Source organism: Crocodylus siamensis, chromosome 2 (assembly GCF_052110815.1).
Source record: "Crocodylus siamensis isolate JL-2025a chromosome 2, ASM5211081v1, whole genome shotgun sequence".
Classification (NCBI taxonomy): Eukaryota; Metazoa; Chordata; order Crocodylia; family Crocodylidae; genus Crocodylus; species Crocodylus siamensis.
The window spans coordinates 189591184-189611458 of NC_143396.1; the positions used below are offsets into that span (position 1 = coordinate 189591184).

Here is a 20275-nt window from a genome sequence, read left to right on the forward strand (position 1 = left end):
TAATAGCCAACTAGAAATAGTTCTTTAAGCCACATTCTGACCGAATGTGTTGATGTCACAACAATCAGAAAGCTGGATGGACTTTGTAAAAGGCTTTGTCTGCTTCAAATAAAGACAGAAAGTGTGTTAGAGCCAGTATATGCGACAGGGCTTTGATGAGTACACAGGAAAATAATGGAAGGACAACTGCCTGGATAAAGTGAAATCTGGAGAAAATTAAAGTCAGATGAGTATAGAAGGCTACATGTTTCGTATATAGTTCAGTATAGCATAAATCAGTGTTTCATGGAACCCTGCGGTTCCGCAACAGGTCATCAGTGGTTCCACAAAGAGATCCAGGGTAATGAAGCAAGTTGGGAGGAAGTGCACCGCCACTGCCAAGCCAGCTGCCTGGCTCCACATGAGCTCATGGAAGGGGGGTAGAAGTTTTGCAGCAGCAGAAGGGATATGGAAGAGTCACATGACTTTAGAAACTTTCAAAACCACTGTTCTAAAAAACATCCTTGCACTCATTCTATGCCCCAAGGTGAACACGCCAGCCAGAAGATTAATCCTGAATATAAGGTATTTAACCATGCAAGGATCAATAGGTTTCAAAAGATAGCAACAGAATAAAGTATCTCATGAATAAATAGATTTGGTTATCAAAAATGTGATATTCTTCAAATACTCAGATACCTGCTTATAAGGGCTTATTTAAGACCCAACCAGAATTAGGTGACTGTGTGTGAAATCTAGGTTCTAAAGTGCAAAAGAAACTATATTTTTGGGGGAGTACTCATGAAAAGACTGAACTATTTGTTCACCCATTAGACTGAATGTTCTTACCATTCTTACTTGAATAATACGTAATACAAAATGCATCTGTATCAAAACAACTGTTTAACTTATATGCTCTGCTCACACAATGAAACAAAGCTGTTATCGGCAAATAAGACTTGTCTTTAGTGACAGAGGCACTGCCTTTTGAACCTCAGATCATATTCACATTTTACATAACACAACACCCCTGGGTTTAACGGCCTTTTGAAAATGAAAATTAACTAACATGTTAAGGCCATTATTCTAACACCTGTTTTTATTTAAAATATTTCATTAACACACCAAAATTTTAGCAGCAAGAAACGCAGTAATTTCATTATAGTTAAAAATACATCTTCCATTTGTCAAGTTTAAAATAAGTTCTGTAAGCAATCTACAATGACCTAAAATTCTGGAGACGTAAGTACTTGTGCCTAGAGCAAGTTTATAAAGCAATTTCCTAGAAAATTCTTACAGTGCAAAGTGCACATACTTATTAGGAATTCCCATTATAGATTCTGGCCTCATTATCCCCCACTAAATGTTTGTGACAAAACTAAAGCATCTAAGTAACATAGCAAGTGGATTTCTATAAGGGAGCTGCTCACCTGGATGGTGCTTGCTAGCTCAGAACAAATAAATTACATATATTTTTAGACAATTCTATAATCCATACTCTGACAACAATACTATTAGTGGATGTCCTCTTACAGGTTAGGAGTTCACACTGCTTTAAAATTTTCTTCAGTGTTAAAGGAAAGCCAGAGCTCTCTGCTGATTACAAGGTTCAGGAGGGCAAAAAGGCAAACAGTTCTGGATATACTTGTCCATTTTTATGCAGTCTCTTCATTTTGGCACAAGCAACAGTTGCCCCATTAGTATGTTGTTCAGACCTGATGGATACCCTATGATTTCTTTTTGGTTCTGAGTGTGGCAGTAGGTTTTTGTACGTTCTTATTTCCCAATCCCTGGCTCGTAGACACAAAGGATTTGTCTGTCTCCCCCTTCTTCTCTTGACAATCCTGATTCCGCTTTAAATTTGACACTGGAGATACTGACCTACCTGCAGGAGTCTATAATTAAAAAAAGAAATTTAAAAAAACTGTATTTTTAAATACAAGGAACTGACATACTGTTAAACATAATAGCGGAATACAAATGGGTTGTGAAGTGGTTCTATGCCAGTATTATTCTACAGCAGTACAAGTTATAAAAAGTAGTTAAAGACATTAAAGTCATTCTGAAGTGCAAGAAAAGCCTCTTTATGAAAAATACAGTTTTAAACTTCTTCCATGGTTCACGTTCCATGATTCAACTTCTTAGCTTATGCTCTGTAAATTTAAAACCTCATCTTTGTAAGGCAAAAATTCATTGTTTAAACACCTGCTCAGGACTTAGAGCCAACTGTAGTTACCTGATTATAGCCTTCACTAGCCAGGTTTCTGTATAAAGATATATCATTTTAAAGAACAAGTGTAATAAGCACCATAATTATAGTATAATTACCATAATAATTCAAATACATTCTAAAGCTCTTATCTTTATTCTTTTAAATATGAGATGGTTATTACAGCTATTTTTTTTTAGTCTGCTTTGTGAATAAAACTTGATCAACTCCCAAAGCTACCAACATTCTTTGTTGGACAAAGTTTCAGGCTTTGTCTTAAAGGCGTCTCATCTTATTAGGATTGAGGACTTTAGAAAATGATACTACACAAAGACAAAATTAATTTAACAATAACCCACCATCTGAGAAATAAACCTCATGATATTTTTACTTATTGACAAGCATTAGTTAATTATTGTAAGAGCATTTCCCCTGGGCCAGATCCTTGGCTTCTGTGAATTAGCTAGTGACTTCTATGGAACATTGCCAATTGACACCCAGTAAGCATTTGGATCTCAGGTTTTTGTTTTATGTCAATGAAGTTATTTTTTTTTTGATTTATGAAAATCTCAGCCCCAAAAGGTTCTCAAGTCCTGCTCTGCTCTTTTAATTTATCCCAAAATTGAAGGAAAAAGTCCTTAAAAATAGGCTTCTAAATCTAGAATCCAAGTAAACAAAGTCCTGTTTCCTCAATGGCACCTGCTAGATCTTCAGTTTTAGTTAAAAACTTGTTTTTTCTTTGAGTTCATTCCCAAACCTTTTGGACAAAGGACTGCTGGCAACCTTCAAAATTTCTTGATGACTATCACAGACCCTTATCTTAACTGAAAACACTAGGAAAGGCACCTGGAAAATTTTGAGGCTCCATTTAGCCTTCCAGCCTACCAGCCTATGATCCCCTAGCCTAAACCTATCTTAAAATAAAATGCCAGCAAGAAAAATGTGAAACTAAGCAAAATTAAAGATAATTGGAAAACATGTTTATTTTTCAGAGGATACTTACAGCACTGGAAGGCTTGAGGATCATACTTTTCTTTTTAAGTGTCCCATTTGGTAGAGCACTTGTGTGATTTTTTTTCTTATTGACCTATGGAAGAATCAAGTGGCTGAAGTAACAGGCCAAATATACTCTGAAGACTCGAGAAGGGCTTACAATGCTTGTAATCTCTGGGTATCCACAGGCACAGCTCTATTCAGATTCAGATGGACAGACTAAATATTTAAGTGCCAACAGTCAGACCCACCTATGCAGGTTTTTGTGCATTATCCTCTTCCTCCCTGCATTTCTGCAACCAGTAAAGTTCCTACAAAGGTCAGCTCTTCCAAATGTGGTAAGTACACCTTTACAATAGTGCAAAATTATACTCTTTCCTCAACTGTGGTTTTCATTCCCAAATGAACAAGCCTTGGGAATGGTTCCACTTGATAGAAAAAGGCAGTTAGCATTTGAGGAATCCAGCTCTGAGGCCAGGTGTAACTCCTATGCAGTTGGTTTGGAAGGAAACAGTAATGTTAATTTAAAGTAGCTCTACAATCAGAGGTGGAAATAATTTTTTCCCCACATCCATACAAAAATACTTACTCAAAGCAGTTTTTCAGGTAATGGGAAGGGAAGGCCTATGGGCTAGATTACCAATAAAGAAATTAAGTGCCAAGTTGTTTTTAAGGCACCTGATCTTTCAAGCTTGTTAGACATTCAAGTTCCCTATACACTTTATGGAGAGTTATGCACTACAGAATGGGATTCAAAATATCCAGCAACTACCCTAGAACTATCCAACAGAAAACACTAAAGACAAAAATATGTCAATCTCTGCCCTCTGAGGCTTAGGTACCTCCACACTTACAGGGGATCCACAGCCTGGAGCCCTCTTCTGAAGATAGGCACCTGGCGCCCTACAACTAGAGAGGGCTCACACATTTCCTTTAAAACATGGAGAAAGAACAGATGGTGTGCTGCTGCTGACACGCACAACACCCCTTTTTGCAACAGCTTCATGAGGCAGTTCCCAAACTTTCTGAACCAATGGAAGACTGCCAGCTTTTGAAATTTCTTGTGGACCACCATGTGCTCTTATCCCAAATGTTTACTTGAGGACAACATACTGGCACACAGTAACCAGTGAGATCTCTGGCCCATTTACCTGGGCTCTTGGACCATGGATCACAGTTCAGGAATCACTGGCTTGCTGCTTAGCACACCTGCATAGAGAAAAAGAAACCAGATTCAGCTCCCTCCTGAGCCTGAAGGGATTCAAACCCATATCCAGGATTATTTGTGTAATAAATCCAAGACTAATCTAAAATATACTATAAGTGGTGGGATCAAGAAGCTCTCAGGTCCATATATAACACTAGACTGAAGAGTCAGGACCCCTATTATTCTCTCTTTCAGGCCCAGTAGATTTCAAATTCTCGTCTACATTGTGATACAACTTCAACAGGGGGGTTGGACTGTGCCTGGTGGTCAGGACACTCTCTAGAAAGAGGTAGGAGATGTATGTTTGAAGCCCTTCAGGTACAGCAGGGATTTAAATCAGTAGCCCCCATTTCCTGCACAAGTGTCCTAACCACTAGGGTGGTGGGCACCACCATCACCAACTCCAGCCACATCTTTAAAAAGTGGGTCCCTGACCAGATCAAACACGAAATAGGCACTGAGCCACATGACACTGTCAAGACTGGGGCAGTTCTAGGTGTTTAGGGAACTTGAATGTCAAAGACATAACACATAAGGAGTTGAGATGTCTCTAGGATTAGGTAACAGCTCTGGGGATGAGGCAGTTAAAAATCAAAATTAGGTATCTGAATTCTACCAATGTTCCATTTTAGGGACCTAATGTTTGTTTGGATCTGGCCCTTACCTTCCAATTCAGACAAGAATATTCAGCTGCAAGGTAATAGCAGTATTGAAGCTCCATAGCAAAGGTTAATCTGTGCTAAGCGGAGCCTTTCCAAGAGCACACCCAGTCCTCTAACAGGGATGCCTTCAGCTTGTAGCACAGTAATATTCTGCATTTGGATCAATAAATCTAAGAGACAGAGAGGTCACAGCTAGTGCAAAACCCCCAGAATGTGCATTATCGTTTTCTGTCTCTCCAAGCGAGGGATTCAGCTGTGCACTATGAAAATCCAATATCGTAAGCAACAAGCCAACTGAAGAAATCAAAGCAAGGCCTATTATAAGCATTAAACTTTGGGTCTCGATATGTCATTTGTAGCTTATACATATGTTGTTTGTGAACTATTCTTTTCTATTTTATTCATTTCCTCAACACTGCATCCCAAGATTGCTACTGGCAGTATCAAGGGGGAATTTCTAATGCAGGAATCGCATGTCTGTAAAAGATTCCTTTCCATATTCTCTAAATATTGCTTTCTTAATGTCCTATTCATTTTCTGTTGAGTTCCTGCATATGTACCATTGAAAGGAATGACCAGGAGCCAGAGCCACTTAGGGAATTGATACCCTGGGCCAATGTGATTTCATTAAAAGGCAAAGTTCTTTCTTTCAAGGAGGTAATTTTACAGTATACAGCTTACTCTAGATCCTTCACATATTCATTCCCACCTGTTTTGTTGGAGTGGAGGGTTTGCTGCTTCCACTCTCTGTTTCAGTTTCGGCACCAGGCTCTGAAATGCCATTGCTTCTAACAGGACTCTCTCGCTCTTCATTCATTTCAGCCTGGTGTGCTGTGGTAGGAGGATTATTCAGCTCTTCCACAGTGCAAACTTCACCAATGTCCAGGTTGTTCTTCCATTCTTTCATCAGCTCCAGGACATTACATGGCCTCTGGACAATATGTGTGTCACCCTATAGAATAACATTTTATTAATATTTTTTTTCACTCACTGGATATAGTACACTAAAATAATTTGCCATTTTGCTGTAGACCTTACTTCTGAAAATGCTTTTTTGTATTCTTTTGACTGTACATCATAAATGCAGTGAATAAATGTCAGATTATATTTTACAGAAATGTTAGCAGGATACTGAACTGAAGAAAGGGACTTCTTTGAAGGAGTTTGGCTCCAAACTGCAGATATCCAAAAAGAGAAAGAGAAGGGGCCACAGATAGCCTTTGTGCTCCCTTGCCTTCTAACTTTGCTCCCAAAAACTTGAGCATAGCTCTTACCGGAACCACCCTGCTCAGAATTATCCCGCTGCCCTGGATCTGTAAGTGTTGGTGGATATGGATGCTGTTTAGAGAATAGTCCCAGTCTGCCCAGCCTCAATGGAAATGGGGACAGGCTGGATTTCATGGGATTAGGGAAAATAATATCACAAAGGCAGCACTCCCTTTTGCTAGATGCCTTCTGCTCACAGACAATCCTAAATAATTATCTTTTTTGATTTATATCTACCTATCCATATCATTTGGTAAGGCTTATCCCATTCTTTCACGCTTTCACTCTCTTCATGAACTGTGAGTCTGCAAGCTATGAAGAAAGAACAAATATACCAGGGGTACACGAAAGTTTGTTTTGAAAAAAAAGGAGTTGACTTTTTAAAAGAGAGAGAATAATAAAAAATACCACTTTGTATTTATATCATGTTTCATCTGAGGAACTCAAAGAATTTTACTAAAGCACAAATATTTTATTAACACACTACTTCAGACCTTCTCCAATCACTAGACTATAGTACATTAATTAAGATCTTTGCTGATTCTGTTTCAGATTTCTTCTTTGTCTTCTTATGGTGAGGGTGAGTGCTAGAAAATATTTCTTTTGTGTGAAATTGGAGGGAGGGGTATAGCAATCCAGATATATGCTCAAAGTGAACAAGGTACTGTACAGTCATATCTTCTATCAATATAAAACTTGATTTTAAGAAACAACTTCCAATTCTGCAGGTGAAGATTTACATTTGCAATTAACTGTGGGCAAAATTGATGGCATAGACACTAAACTAACTGCCTCCTTTGCAAGAAAAATTGGGTAGTTACACGTAAGTGTATGGAATTGTGCCCACAAAATCAGAGGCTGAATTTAGGCCCTTTAAAAAGATCTAGGCCTTAAAAAGCTCCAGATAATTGTACAGCGTATAAAAGAGAAGAGGGAGTTTGTAGTCTGGCAGTTTTTAAGAAAGTGGAACCATTTAAGTTAATTATCTGTGTTGGCTCATTTGAACACCTGTTGAGTTTAATTGGCTAGCATCTGGTGCCAATTGTGGGTGAAGAGAGTAGCAGATTACTAATTGACTGTCTTTACATTGTTTCACTTTCTTCTGTCTTCCATTTCGTCTTTGTCTGTCCAGCTTTCCCTAGTGTGCTTCACTAAGATTCAAGGCACAAGATGAAGAGATATCAATGAATAGCACAGAATTCAGTATCTTTCCCCTGATAACACAACATCATATCTAGAAATCCACCACTGAACACCACTTTGCTACTAATTTTAAATATCATTTTGCAACTACAGACTTCCCAGGAGAATTAAAAAGTTTATAAGTGAGAATTTTGAAGAGGTGTCCAAACTAATAAGGTCTGGAGTATTTAGTTTAGAAGCTACAGCAGAAGATGAAAGCTAGGTTAACAGTAAAGAAAAAAGAATAGGCTGTGGGTAACCCAGATAAGTTGAAAAGCATGTTGTGAAATTGTTACATCAGTGATTGATTTTGTACATCTAAGGTAATACAACAAAAAACTTTCAAAATAAAACATTGAAAAATACACTTTGTGCATAAAAAGAGAAAGAGAACTGAATACAATGTGAAAATGCAGTAGCAGAATAGGACTCTGTAAAATAGAGAGTCTGACAAAAAAAGTGTGCCTAGTATGTATGTGCTCCTTCCACTCCTACAAGACTTAAAGTCCTGGGGAGTTGTTACAGGTCAGGATTTCAGTCCCACAGAAACTATTATAATAGATAGGCAATGAATCTTATGTTGCCATGGCAGAACTTACTTCATGCATAGACAAAATCTAGTCAATCACAGAGAAAGTAACCCTTGTGACTGTAAAATGAAAGGGTCCTCAAATTAGGTTGGAGAAACAGTAAGTGGAACAAGATTTCTAAGCATGCTAAAGGCAAGACCAGCTATCTACCTCTCTCCGAGCTTGCTAAGAAATACTACTGACACCACAGGGAAAGTTGACAATGGCAGATAAAAGGCACAGAAAGGTCTTTTAGAACAGAGTAACTATATAATGAGGAAAGGTGGAGTGAGTATCTTGCTTTGTATATCCTTCATATAACAACACTCATTTTAATGATTTTTTCCCATTCAGAATGAATTGAGAGACAATGCTTTTGATAAGCTAGGAGGACTCTGAGTTTGTGTGTCGATTTAAGAGATGTGTCTATTTTAAAAGGCAGCAGCTTTCCTACCCACAGTAAGGACAATATAAACATGAAATAAATTAATAATAAGAGCATTAAATCAACTAGTAAGGCACAGTTTATAAAAAGAGAAGGGAAAATAACTGGAAAAAATTGCATGGAGAGAATTGTATAACTCCTTCTCTTTTGCTTAAATGTGTTAATAAAATATATTATTTTGCTTTTAGTGTGCAGTGTTGGAGTGGTGTGAAAACCAACTCTAAATAGTTCTGACCCTTGTCACTTTTTCCAAAACCATGATCCATAGAACCACAGAGATCACCATCTGTGAGCTGTTTGTAAACCTTAGGACTTGTCTATACTGTGGACAGCCATGTACCATAGAGCTAGTACAGACTTTGGAAGCAGTCGAGCTGTGTCAGGACAGAATCCTACCTGAACTAGCCTGCCCTGTTTCTTGAGGTATGCCTTGGGTAGAGTAAATTAGCCCACACTAAGCACTGTACTTCCAACAATCCAATCTATCACTATACACTTGCCTTACAACTTCCCTACTAGTTGACCTTAATTTCTTATTATGAACCCTTTTTGCATACTAATACAAGTGTTGGTCTCTATCATCCTTTTAATATGTATAGGGATATGTTTTTAACCTTTTTTAACCACCATTTGAACTATAGTTAGTTAGGCTGGTTTTGTTTTTTTCCTGATCCTAAAGTCTGTTAGGAGTTTTTAGTATCTAATTTAGTTGTAGACATTTTTAGTATCTACTTTAGTTGGAGACACTATCCACTTTCTGCTTAGCTACAGAATCCTTTGTGCCATTCAAATACCAGGGGGCATTTCCTTTTTCTTTCTTTCTTTCCTTTTTAAGAGAAGGTTGATTTTGAGAAATGTGTAGGCAGAAAAAATGAAAAATCCCATATTCTGCAACTGCAAGTTTGTTACACAGGAAATTATTATGCCTCCCCATTCCAATCAAGAAGTTTCATATACTAGTAAATTTTACCAAAGAGGAATTATATCACAGCAGCATCAGAAAATGATAAAGCTACCATTCTGTTGATGGGTTCACCTTCCAACAGTGCTCACAGACTGTTCCAAGAAAGAAATATTAATGAGGAAGAAAGCAAAGCAAAGCAAGGCAAAACCCTGGTCTGCAAGGAAACAGCACCCCCTGCCAGTATCAGACCTGAGAAAATACCTCAGACATTCTCATAATTGATATAAGGAAGCAAGAAGAGCCAGTACCTCTTCTGAGCTAAAAATATACAGCAGACCAAAAAATATATGATGCTAGATAGAGAGAAGATGGAATAGTATGTGAATACATGAAGATTAATCAATTAATAGAAAATTGTAAGTAGTCACACTATAATTGTTGGTCACATTCAAAACAAACTATTTGTCCTAAAAAGCTGTAAAGAGGATCACATAAAAATGTACAGAATATCCTGTATCAACATCTCCTTTAAATGAAGCGCACAGTTGCCAAAACATTGTTTTCCTTCAATAATCTTAATAAGATTCTAATATTCTATTCGTACTTAGGCCTACTTTTTCAGCTGATGAAGAAGTAAAAGTTAAGAAGATTGAAAGAAGTATTAAATGGGGTAAAGCTCAGGAATAATCAAAACTAGAAACAGAATTGGTATAATTACTATTTGGAGTAAATAATTAATCAGTGATTGTTTGTATTGCCTCCAGCCAAAACTATTTGTTGTCTCAAACTGGCAACAGATAAACCTCCAAGGTAATTCCTAACCAAAACAGGGCTTGAAGTGTGTGTTTAGCTGTAAGTGCACTACAATTCTAAAATGCACAATCTAACTGTTAAAGTTTATATCTAGATATAAATTTTGCCACATCTATCTTTGAACTGTTAATACTACTCACACAAGATGGCTTGTGACTTCACATTATTTTGGTACAGGTGGGGCATATTTCGTAACAGGAGATAGTGCCATTAACTCTTATGCAGGAGCTCATGTGTCACTTGGTACCAAGAGGTTAATGTTTTTAACATGTACAATTCTCAACATGATAATGCACTTTGCTGTTACCCCTCTGGACATCGTAAAATCACGACAACAATGAAGGCATAAGCATGAACTAGAAACTAATGGCCTGATTTTCAAAGCAACTTGCAATGAAGTTATATGGAAGCTACAAGTATTCAGTACTTCTGAAAACTAAGTCATAGGAAGACATCTTAAGGAACACTGATAAAAAATAAAATAATAACTGAAAGTCCCTGTTCCCTCTGTCCGTACTCCCTGACAAATCTTTGGTGTTTCTTATTGGAAACATATTTAACCATCTCCCCTCTCTCCTTCCAATACCACTGTATATAAACAGAGTATAAAAATGAAAATAGTTGCAGGCCTCAGTTCTAAAGAGATCAACTTACATTTTGAGTGTCAAAGATATGGCTGGTAGGCCAGATTTGTCACACAGAGCCACGTCATCTGGCCTGTGGGGCTCTTAGAGGGGCCAGGAGTTCATGGGTAGGGTAAGCAGTAGTGGGGCTCACTGATGACTTTTGGGATGTGCAGCTCCACTGGGAACACATGTCCATGGGAGCGTGGGGTGAGGAGAGCAATGGACGTAGTAACCCCTGTGCCACCACTGATACCAGTTGCACTGCCACTTGTTTGAGTCTGACACCTCATTTACATTAATTGGGATAAACATTTAACTGTCAAAAGTCCTGTCAACAGCTCCATATCAGCTGAACTCATTTTTAAAGTCAGATAATATGGGTATTTTTTAGTGCTTAATTAGGCAGCTTAACATCTGTCCAAAGAACAGTGGCATCTGGCTGACTAGAAAGGGGGGAAAAAAACAGGCTATTGGTGGAAGGAAGAGATTGCTGTTCTGTCACAGGGAAGTCACCATTTCTCTGTGGCTCACTTTACCCACTTGTAAATTAGGTATAATAATCTTTTATCAACTTCATAGAAATATTGCAAAATTAACCAGTTAAGGCTTGATCATGTATTTCATATTTCAATATATCTTTTGAAATCAATGGAAGGTTGGCTGGGTAAAGACAACAGTACAGGGCACTCTGTAAAACCTTAAAAGTCTGATATCAGTCAATACAAATACACAGATTTGTATGGGCTTTGGATCAAGTTCTAGAAACAGCTTACATCTATTTGTTCAGGGTTTCACAGAAGTGACACAGCATCCTAGGCTAAAAGATCAAGATTCAAATAATAAGCAATAGAACAGGATGGAAAGTAATCTGAAAAAAAGAGAGTCAAAACTTACCGTTATCCACTGGTTATCCAGTAATTCATGAGCTGTGATTCGATGGGCAGGATCTACTCTCAGAAGCAGTTGCAGCACATGTTTAGCTATAAGAAACAACTTAATAAATCACATCTTTCAACTACATAAGTGCTTTAATTCAGGAGAGAATAGTTTACTTATGATTCTGTGTATTTATTTTTTAACATCAATTTTTGTTTTGGGAAGCTACATTACATAAAGTAAAGGAGTCAAAATATCATAACTGTTTAATTTATTGCAGTGTTTTCAGGGTCTGTCAGATAGTTCCCAACTTACCAGCTTCACTAACTGTTTGCCAGATTGGATTGTTAAAATGTAGTTCTCCCTTCTTTATTAGTTCAAAGAGCTTTTCCTCTAAAGTTGCTATGAAAGGTGGCTCACCACATAATCTAAAATAAAGACAGACGAGATTAATAGATTCCTACTATTTTTACTGATGAAATGAGAAGTATGCAATATGAGCTATGATGATATGAAAGGCTAAACTGATTGGAAAATGTTCAGGAGGGATCTACACAATTGGTTCATGGCCTGAAAAATATATCTTACAAAAAATGACTGCAAGGAAAGAGGTTAAAAGACGGCTTTGTCACAGTCTTCATGTGCACAGGAAGACTATAACAAATACCACACAGATTTTTAACTTAGCTGAGAAAGCATAACAAGATCCAATGCCTGAAACCTGAAACTAGACAAATTGAAATGAACGAAGATATAAGTTTTTAACAACAAGGATAATAACTTATTGGAACAACAACAAGAAACGTTTTAGATTCTTCACCAAGTTAAGCAGTTAAAGAAAGGCTGGATACTCCCCTAAAATATATCTTCTAGTTCAGCCACAAGTCATTGGGCTCAAGTTAGGAATTACTGATGAAATTCTATGGCCTGTGTTTTTGGACAGATCAAGAGCTCAGACTAGATGATCATAATAGCTCTTTCTAGCCTTAATATGCACTGAATAATTGCACTAGGGACTATTCAAATTGTGGATGACAGTCCCCATACCAGCATCCGACAGTCCAAAAAATCCAAGTGCCAAAAAAGTTCAGCTTGGGTTTATGGTGCTGGAAGTTAGAAAAAAAATGCTTTTTTGACTAATTAAAGAATGTTATATTAATAATTGAGAGACAAATGTGGAACCCCTTCTTAAAAAACTATTTTTCTGAAAAGGTCTATACCATAGGAAAATTAAATAGTCATTGGCTAGAAATTAATTACTCTTTTTAAATTTGCCATTTACTATTTGTAGTTGTATCAATCCTTATTAATAGCATAATGCAGATATTGCTTTATTTGGCATAATCAGAACTTCTCTGTCAATAAAAATACATACAAACAGCATACTAGAAGTGTCAGGGGGAAAAAAAATCAGGAGATGCCTCTGAGCACTTATATTTTGAAAATACAGCTACTCTGAATATATCTTGGTAAGAAATCTTAAAAGTTATAACCTGCTTCATAATGCAGTTAGTAAAACGTTAGAATGAATGACTGAAACCAAATGTTGTTGTGCTTCATGTCTGTCAATGCAGTATACCCTTAAAGGAAATAATACAGCAGGATTTTCTGCAACCTTTATAATATTGCTTGTGTTCTGACTTGCGGAAGGAAAAAGAAGGAACACTTGAAACAAAACTAGGGGAACATCTAAGAAAACATTGCTGGAAATATAAAATAAATGAATATGCTCTGCCTATGTTCCTGACCTTTTGTGTTTGCTTTCTGTGAACATCATCATTTACCAGCAGGAATATTCACAGACACATAAAATCTAAATGATTATATATTCAGGGCAAGTAGTTTGAATTTGTAAACAAGTACCCACAATGGAAAGTTGATTCTGTATTCTGCTAATGAAATCAGAGAGCTAACCTCCCTGAAATCACATGTTGATGTCATGTGACCTGTGTTTCCAACCAAAACAAACAAATGCAGATTAAATTTCAAATATTGAATATAACAAGCCACTCCCGAACATTCTGCAGACAAAGAATAACATGGCAAAATAATGTCAAGAAATTAATACATTCTCATTATAAATAGTTTAAAAATAGAAAAAGAACCTGAATCCATTAAATGAATTATTTGCTACAAATTAAGTTTTTAAACCTACTCTCAAAACACAGAAGTAGCTGCTGAAAACCTAACTGTCATCTCCTGAAGGATGTCTGTCACTTCATATCAAAGTACAGAACTATGATTTTTTAATTTCTTTTAGATTTTAATTTTTAATTTTAAGGTAAAACATAAAATTAATATTTTAGAACTTTCCCCCCTTCTCAAAGCTTTAATCTCCAAATCACTTCAACAGAAAACCGTTCAATATGCTTTTATCCTTCAATTCTCTTTCCCTTTCCAAGTTCTTATATCTGCATAGAACTAAATTTAAAGCCAAGAACACCTGAAGCATGAATCATTTTAATCTATGACACTGTAAATATTAGCAAGTGATGGAGCTCATTCTTCTGCAGTACAAAGGGAAGGCCAAATCCTGTCCTAAAAGGAAGGAAAGCAGAGATGCTGCCCTTTTTAACTTTTACCATAGAAATCAACTCAACCAGGATGGAATATTATCACATGATGTTGGGGTGATATGTTGAACTTTCCTGCGCACTTAAGCGAGAGCGAAGTGCATCATACCTCTGTAGTCAGTTAGTGTTTGCCACTATCAGCCAGCTGGGGTGAAGGGAGAGGGGGGTTTAGATTTCTCACCTTATCCAGAGGTCTTTGGAGAGGTGTTGCATGAGCCAGCATGCTAGCTGTCTCTATTAGCACATTCTGAACAGCTGCAGAGAAATTCTCCTGTGCTGACTGCATGTGGAAAAGAAGTTCCTCACCCATTACCTGCAGACAGCAGGATTTAGACAACACATGCAGAGCACAAGGCAGCAAGATTCCTTTGCTCATCTATTCCATGAATGAACTAAACCACCTCTATATTTTATTTTATTTCCATTGGTTACTATTGTTTCTGTTTCTATTAGTATATGCTAAAATAGAAATGTAATAGGAAGTTTAAAGTATATCTTTGTTTAAATTATAAATTAAAAATACATCATGCTGGCATATACCCTGTTATGCAGAAGCAGGTCAGGGCATTAATGTTCAAGAAAACTGATTTCATGAGTCACCTCAGGGCTTGTGTTCTCTAGATAGACAGAGATCAAATCTGCCATGGCAATAATATACTTGGTACCAAGATGGAGTGTACCCATTCTGGAAGGAAGGGTTAACTAACATCCAGAATTGACTGAGTATTGGCTGAATGTTACTCAGCTTATGGTCTAATGTAGCTCTCAGGTCCTTTGTGATACTAAAGCCTAGCCAGTCATTCATTCTCTAGTCTGTATTTGTGCATGCAGGTATTCTGTCCCAAATGCAATCTTTGCACCCGTTCCTGATGAATCTCATCTGATTGATTGCACACCATTTCTCTAGTCTGTCCAGGTCAACTAGAATACTGTGTCCAGTTTTGGTCCCCACACTTCAACGAAGGATATGAACAATCTGGAAACAGTCCAGCACAGATTGATGATTAAGGGGCTGAGAGCAAGACTTATGAGGAAAGGCTAAAAAAAAGTACCATAATTTAGTCTGGAAAAGTAAAGATTGAGGGGGGATTTGATAACAGTCCTCAGATATCTGAAGGGCAATTACAAAAAGGATACAAATGGGCTTTTCTCCATGACTGAAGGGGACAGGACTAGGAGTAATGGTCTTAAACTGCAGGGGAAATTTAGGTTAGAGATTAAGAAGAACTTTCTGACTATGAGGGTGGCTAAGCATTGGAACAGGCTACCTAAAATAAATTGTGGAGTCTCCATCCTTGGAAGTTTTCAAGAGCAGGTTGGACAGACACTTGGCTGGGATCGTTTAGTCAGGGATGATCCTGCCTTGAACACAGGGCTGACCTAGATGATCTTATGAGGCTCCTTCCAGCCCTACTTTCCTATGAAACTATGATCTGCATGCCTTGCAAGAACATGAGCAGCTAGCAAATTAATAAGGAGACATTAACTACAGCTTAGAAGGGTCAAAGTTTTGACAGTGGCAGTAATATTTGTAATAGCTTCTTTAAAACTGTTAAAGCAGTACCAGAAGCCCAGCTATTAGAATGAGGTGGAGGGACGAGCTATTTGTAAAAACAAAATTAAAACCAGAATATCCAATGACTTTCTCCAAATTATGCAATAAAAAGAATGTGAATTGCATTCTATTAATTCACATTCATTGTGTTTGTTTTTTTATTGTCAACCAAACTAGGTGTGAATTAATACCACACTGTTCTGACACTGCTGTGATTATAAAATGCTAATTTTAAAAAATATTTATATTACTAATTAAGAAACAGGGTCAGAAGTTGAGAGCAGCACAATTCAGGGCTCTGAATCTTATAAGTTCTGAGCCGTGTATTCAAACTACCCAATTTCTACTGCCCATTTTATAACTTATTCCACTGTAGTATGTTGTGCAAATATAACTACTAGGATGCCAACATTAATACCATAAAGTATACCTATAAAACTGATACTGAATCACCATAAAAAGTACACACAATACAGTGCATGCTAGAAATAAAAAATAAGAATAAAGGAGATAAAGCTGTGAGGACTTTTTCATGCTGTGAACAAAACCAAGGTGGGTTAACTGTGCAGGAAAAAAAAACCTGAGGAAGAGATGGAAAAGAAAGATAAAAGAGAAGAGAAGAGAATGAGAATTGCATGTGTTCATGTGTGCCCGCTTTTAAAAGACTGTCATAAAAGATCAGGTTGCATGCAACAGAGGTACAAAAGTCATAGAATAAAAAGCTTACCAGTGAATCAAATACTATAAAGGAAGACTCTAAATTCACTGCATTAAAGCCACGAACTAGGAAGACAGCAGCTTACATGACAAGGACCAAGAGAGATTAAAGAGACTGAGAGAGATTAAAAATACACAAATCTATAATGAAAGTGAGAGCAGTATAAGCAATGTTGCACTTTAATTATGTAAAGACTAGGGAATGACTGGCTAGGCTGCTGTACTACAGAGAAGGATCTAAGTAAACCATACAGTAGATCATAAACTGAATATGAGACAACAAGGTACTCTTGTTACAGAGCCAACCTCAGGGAAAATGGCACCCTGTGTGAACTTGTATATTAGCACCCCCTCCCAAGTCATCAGCACTGCTGCAAGCAGAAGCAGATGAGCAGGGGCACAGTCCAGCAGGGAGGTGGAGCAGTATGGTGCTGCTGCCTGCACTGCTCACCCCAGCTCCTCCTCATCACTGGCTGGAGGTGGGGATGAGGACTGGGTTACGCACTGCTTCTCTTGCCCAGGGCAGAGGGAGAGAGCTGCTGTGAGTGTGAGCTCCTCACGTGTGTGTGTGAGGTGACCCCCTGGCCATAGCACCCTGGGCACTCGCCTACCCCAGAGGCCACAGCTCTGCTTGTTGCACAAAAAAAAGTCAACAGCATCTTGGGTTGTATTAACCCAAGCGTCACTTGCAAATCAAGGGGAGTGATTCAGTATGAGTGAGACCTCACCTGGAATATGTTGTCCAGTTTTGGGACCTACACTTCAACAAGAATGTGGATAGTTTGGAAAAAGTCAAACCAGAGCAGCAAAAATGATTAGGGGCCTGGGAGGCAAAACTTATGAGGAATGGCTGAATCAACTGGGGTTATTTTATTCTGGAAAAGAAAAGACTAAGGGTGGATTTGATAACTATCCTATGCAGAGAATGCCTTAGGTATTTTTTTTTACAATATATTTTCAGCAAGTCTTATTTTTCAGATAATATAACTAATTTTGAGCTATTTTCTCTTGTGAAAAATAACATCGCAACTTCATAATGATTTCTGTAACAATTAACATTCTGCCATTTAAGCTTGATAATGTCAATAAAATAAGATGGATTTTTAACATCATGCATATAGTATTGTAATTGCAAGGCCTGATTTTCCCCTCCAACAGCAACATGCTTTGATAGTTGTCAAGGGAGCAAACAATCCGTACAAGATAACCTTGCATCCCTGGAACATCATGGTTGCTAACCACTAAAGCTGAGAAGAGAGGAAGCAGTAACCCTGTACACTATATCTGGAGACACTGCAGCTTCTTTCCTAGGGTTGTGCACTTATATTGGTGATTTGGTCTCTAATTTGCAAGGCAATAGCTGCTTTCTCATATACACCTTAAGCCAACAGGTTAGAAAGCCAGAGCTCAAACTTTTATATTCATTTTACAGAATTACATTCTGTAATTTGAGTTATTCTATAAAATGCTGTTATTTCTAATTTCTATAACTATAAAACAGATTAGTAAACTAGACTCAAACTTTTAAAGTTAGAAGAAAATTGTGACTTTTTTAATATTTGTATCACATTTATATACAAATGGGTATATGCACGTAGTCCAGATATTTGTCATGGTATAACCTTTTGCATACAAGTTAACTTTTTATTTTAGTTCAAACTCATAAACATTTCTATTATAAAGGGGCAGTACCCTTTATATTAATTTTACAAGGTACTCACAGCATGTACATAATGACGCCTATGCTCCAAATGTCACACTGCTGGCTATAGTCATGGGCACTGATAACTTCTGGAGCTGCCAACCAAGCAGAAAAAAATAATATTAATAATACAAAAAATTACTTTTAAATGCTTAAACACAAAGCATAAAGAATGTGCTGACGTGATATAATTTATTCCCATATGAAAAATGGAACCAACAGCAGATGTTTAAATGAATAATGTACAGGCCTTAACAATTCATGCTGATGTATCTTCACTTTTATCATTGAGCTGCTAAAGGAACGGTGACACTGTGATATTAACTGTGTGATTAAACATGGTATTGTTTTCCCATACTAAGCTATTAAACTATTATTTATAAAATCCTCATTTTCAGTATTGCCTGACACCGCAGAAATATGTTTCCTTCTTGAAAAATAATAAGCATTGGTATCATCTAACATATATCCTCAAGTATACAAAATAAAACAGTAAATGAGAGTTCTGAATATGAAAAACATTTAAATGTTCAAACTGCTTTTAAGCAGACAAGGTTCTCTCGGTACATGTGATACCTTTTATGACACCAACTAAAAAGTTGGAAACTTTGTTCTTTTTTCCCCAGAGAGTAAGAGTGGTCCTTTAAGAGTTTGAGCATACATGTTTCACTGACAGTACACTTGAATCCCAACTCCAACGGACAGCGTGCTTTTGGCCAGCAGCATTCACTGTAGCCACATCTGGCCTATAACTGTCCTCAGGCCTCCATGCAGTGACCAGTATTTCTCAATTCCTTTGCAATGAAGAACCAGTTGTTCTAAGATTCCCTGGAAGCAAGGAAGGAGGTAGGTCTTGGAACACGTATGGACACAACACACCCCAAAGGACTACAGTTACTGTAAACTGAGTAATAGGGGTGTGCAAAGCTTCAGTCGCTGAAACGATTCAGAGGAGATTTGGCCCAATTCAGCGGCCAAATCTCCAAATCTGAATTGAATCAGGAGACCCGTTAATCTCTCCAAATCGAATCAGAAGCCTCTGAATTGATTTGGAGAGATTTGGCCATAGACACAGCTTTATATGTTTTTTCTACGTACCTTGAGGTACCAGGCACGGCTTGTGAATGCTGAGATGGTGTGGCAGATGGAGTGTCCCATGAGAGCACAAGGCGGTCCCCTGTGCACTCAGCAGCAAACCCGTAAGTGGACCAGAAGTACTTCCAGTCCACTTCTAGGTCTCCCGCAGAGCACATGGGGGACCCCTCTGCCCCCTGGCTCAGCGACTGATGCCTCCTGGGTCTGGGGAGGCACCTGGGGTCCAGTACTTCTGGTCCACTTCCAGGTATGCCACCAAGTGCATGGGGGTTCCCCTCTGGGAAGGTCAGGCGCATCCGCATCACCGGGAGCCCCGAATGAGAGGACCCATTCAGCCATTGCAGCCTGGCTGTGCTCCCAATCCACTCCCATGGAACTTTGACTCACTGGGTGCACCGAATTGGTGCAAATATGGGGCCAAAAGCTATTTCTGGCGGCGGGCAGCAGCGAAAGGGGAAAGATGTAGAGCAGAGAGAGAGAGCAGGGGCAGCAGCAGGAAGAACCACCCACTTGCCCCTGGGAAAGGAGCAAAAGACCCATCGGGTCTTCAGAGCTCAGAGGAGCTCAGAGGAAAAAAAAGAGAAAGTGAGAGCAGAAACCCCAGCTCCACATTAATGGGCTTCAGCGGGTGTGGGATTAAGCCAGCGTGTCAGCAATTAGCAGAGGAGCAGGAAGAAAACGGTCACTGTAGTCACAATCAAGAGGCTCAGCAAGAGAACAAAGAAGAAAACAGAGGTGACGCTGTCAGCTCTTGGAGGTTTTTTTCCTTTATTTTTCCCATTTCCAGCAGGACAAGTGCATGTCCTCAGGATGCCAGACCCTGCATCCGTATCCTGTGGTGTCACGGCACCCCCCTGCGCTCCCATGGGATGCTCCATCCGCCCCACCATCTCAGTACTCAC

At 38.2% G+C, this 20275-nt stretch overlaps 1 protein-coding gene across 11 annotated transcripts in view; it reads right to left on the reverse strand.

The window, feature by feature from the left end:
* Positions 1-865: 865 nt before the first annotated feature.
* Positions 866-20275, reverse strand: part of STK33 (serine/threonine kinase 33) — a 90866-nt gene continuing 71456 nt past the window's right edge. For 10 of the 11 annotated variants that reach the window (XM_090032647.1, XM_090032643.1, XM_090032645.1 and 7 more), the window contains 6 exons: positions 18298-18373; positions 12047-12159; positions 11750-11835; positions 5760-6002; positions 3192-3275; positions 866-1874 (listed from right to left, as the gene is read on the reverse strand). In XM_090032647.1, the coding sequence (XP_089888773.1) occupies positions 1707-1874; positions 3192-3275; positions 5760-6002; positions 11750-11835; positions 12047-12159; positions 18298-18373 (770 nt within the window). In that variant the 3' untranslated portion in view covers positions 866-1706. The remainder of the gene's footprint in view (positions 1875-3191; positions 3276-5759; positions 6003-11749; positions 11836-12046; positions 12160-18297; positions 18374-20275) is intronic. The other variant, XM_090032648.1, reaches the window with a different exon arrangement.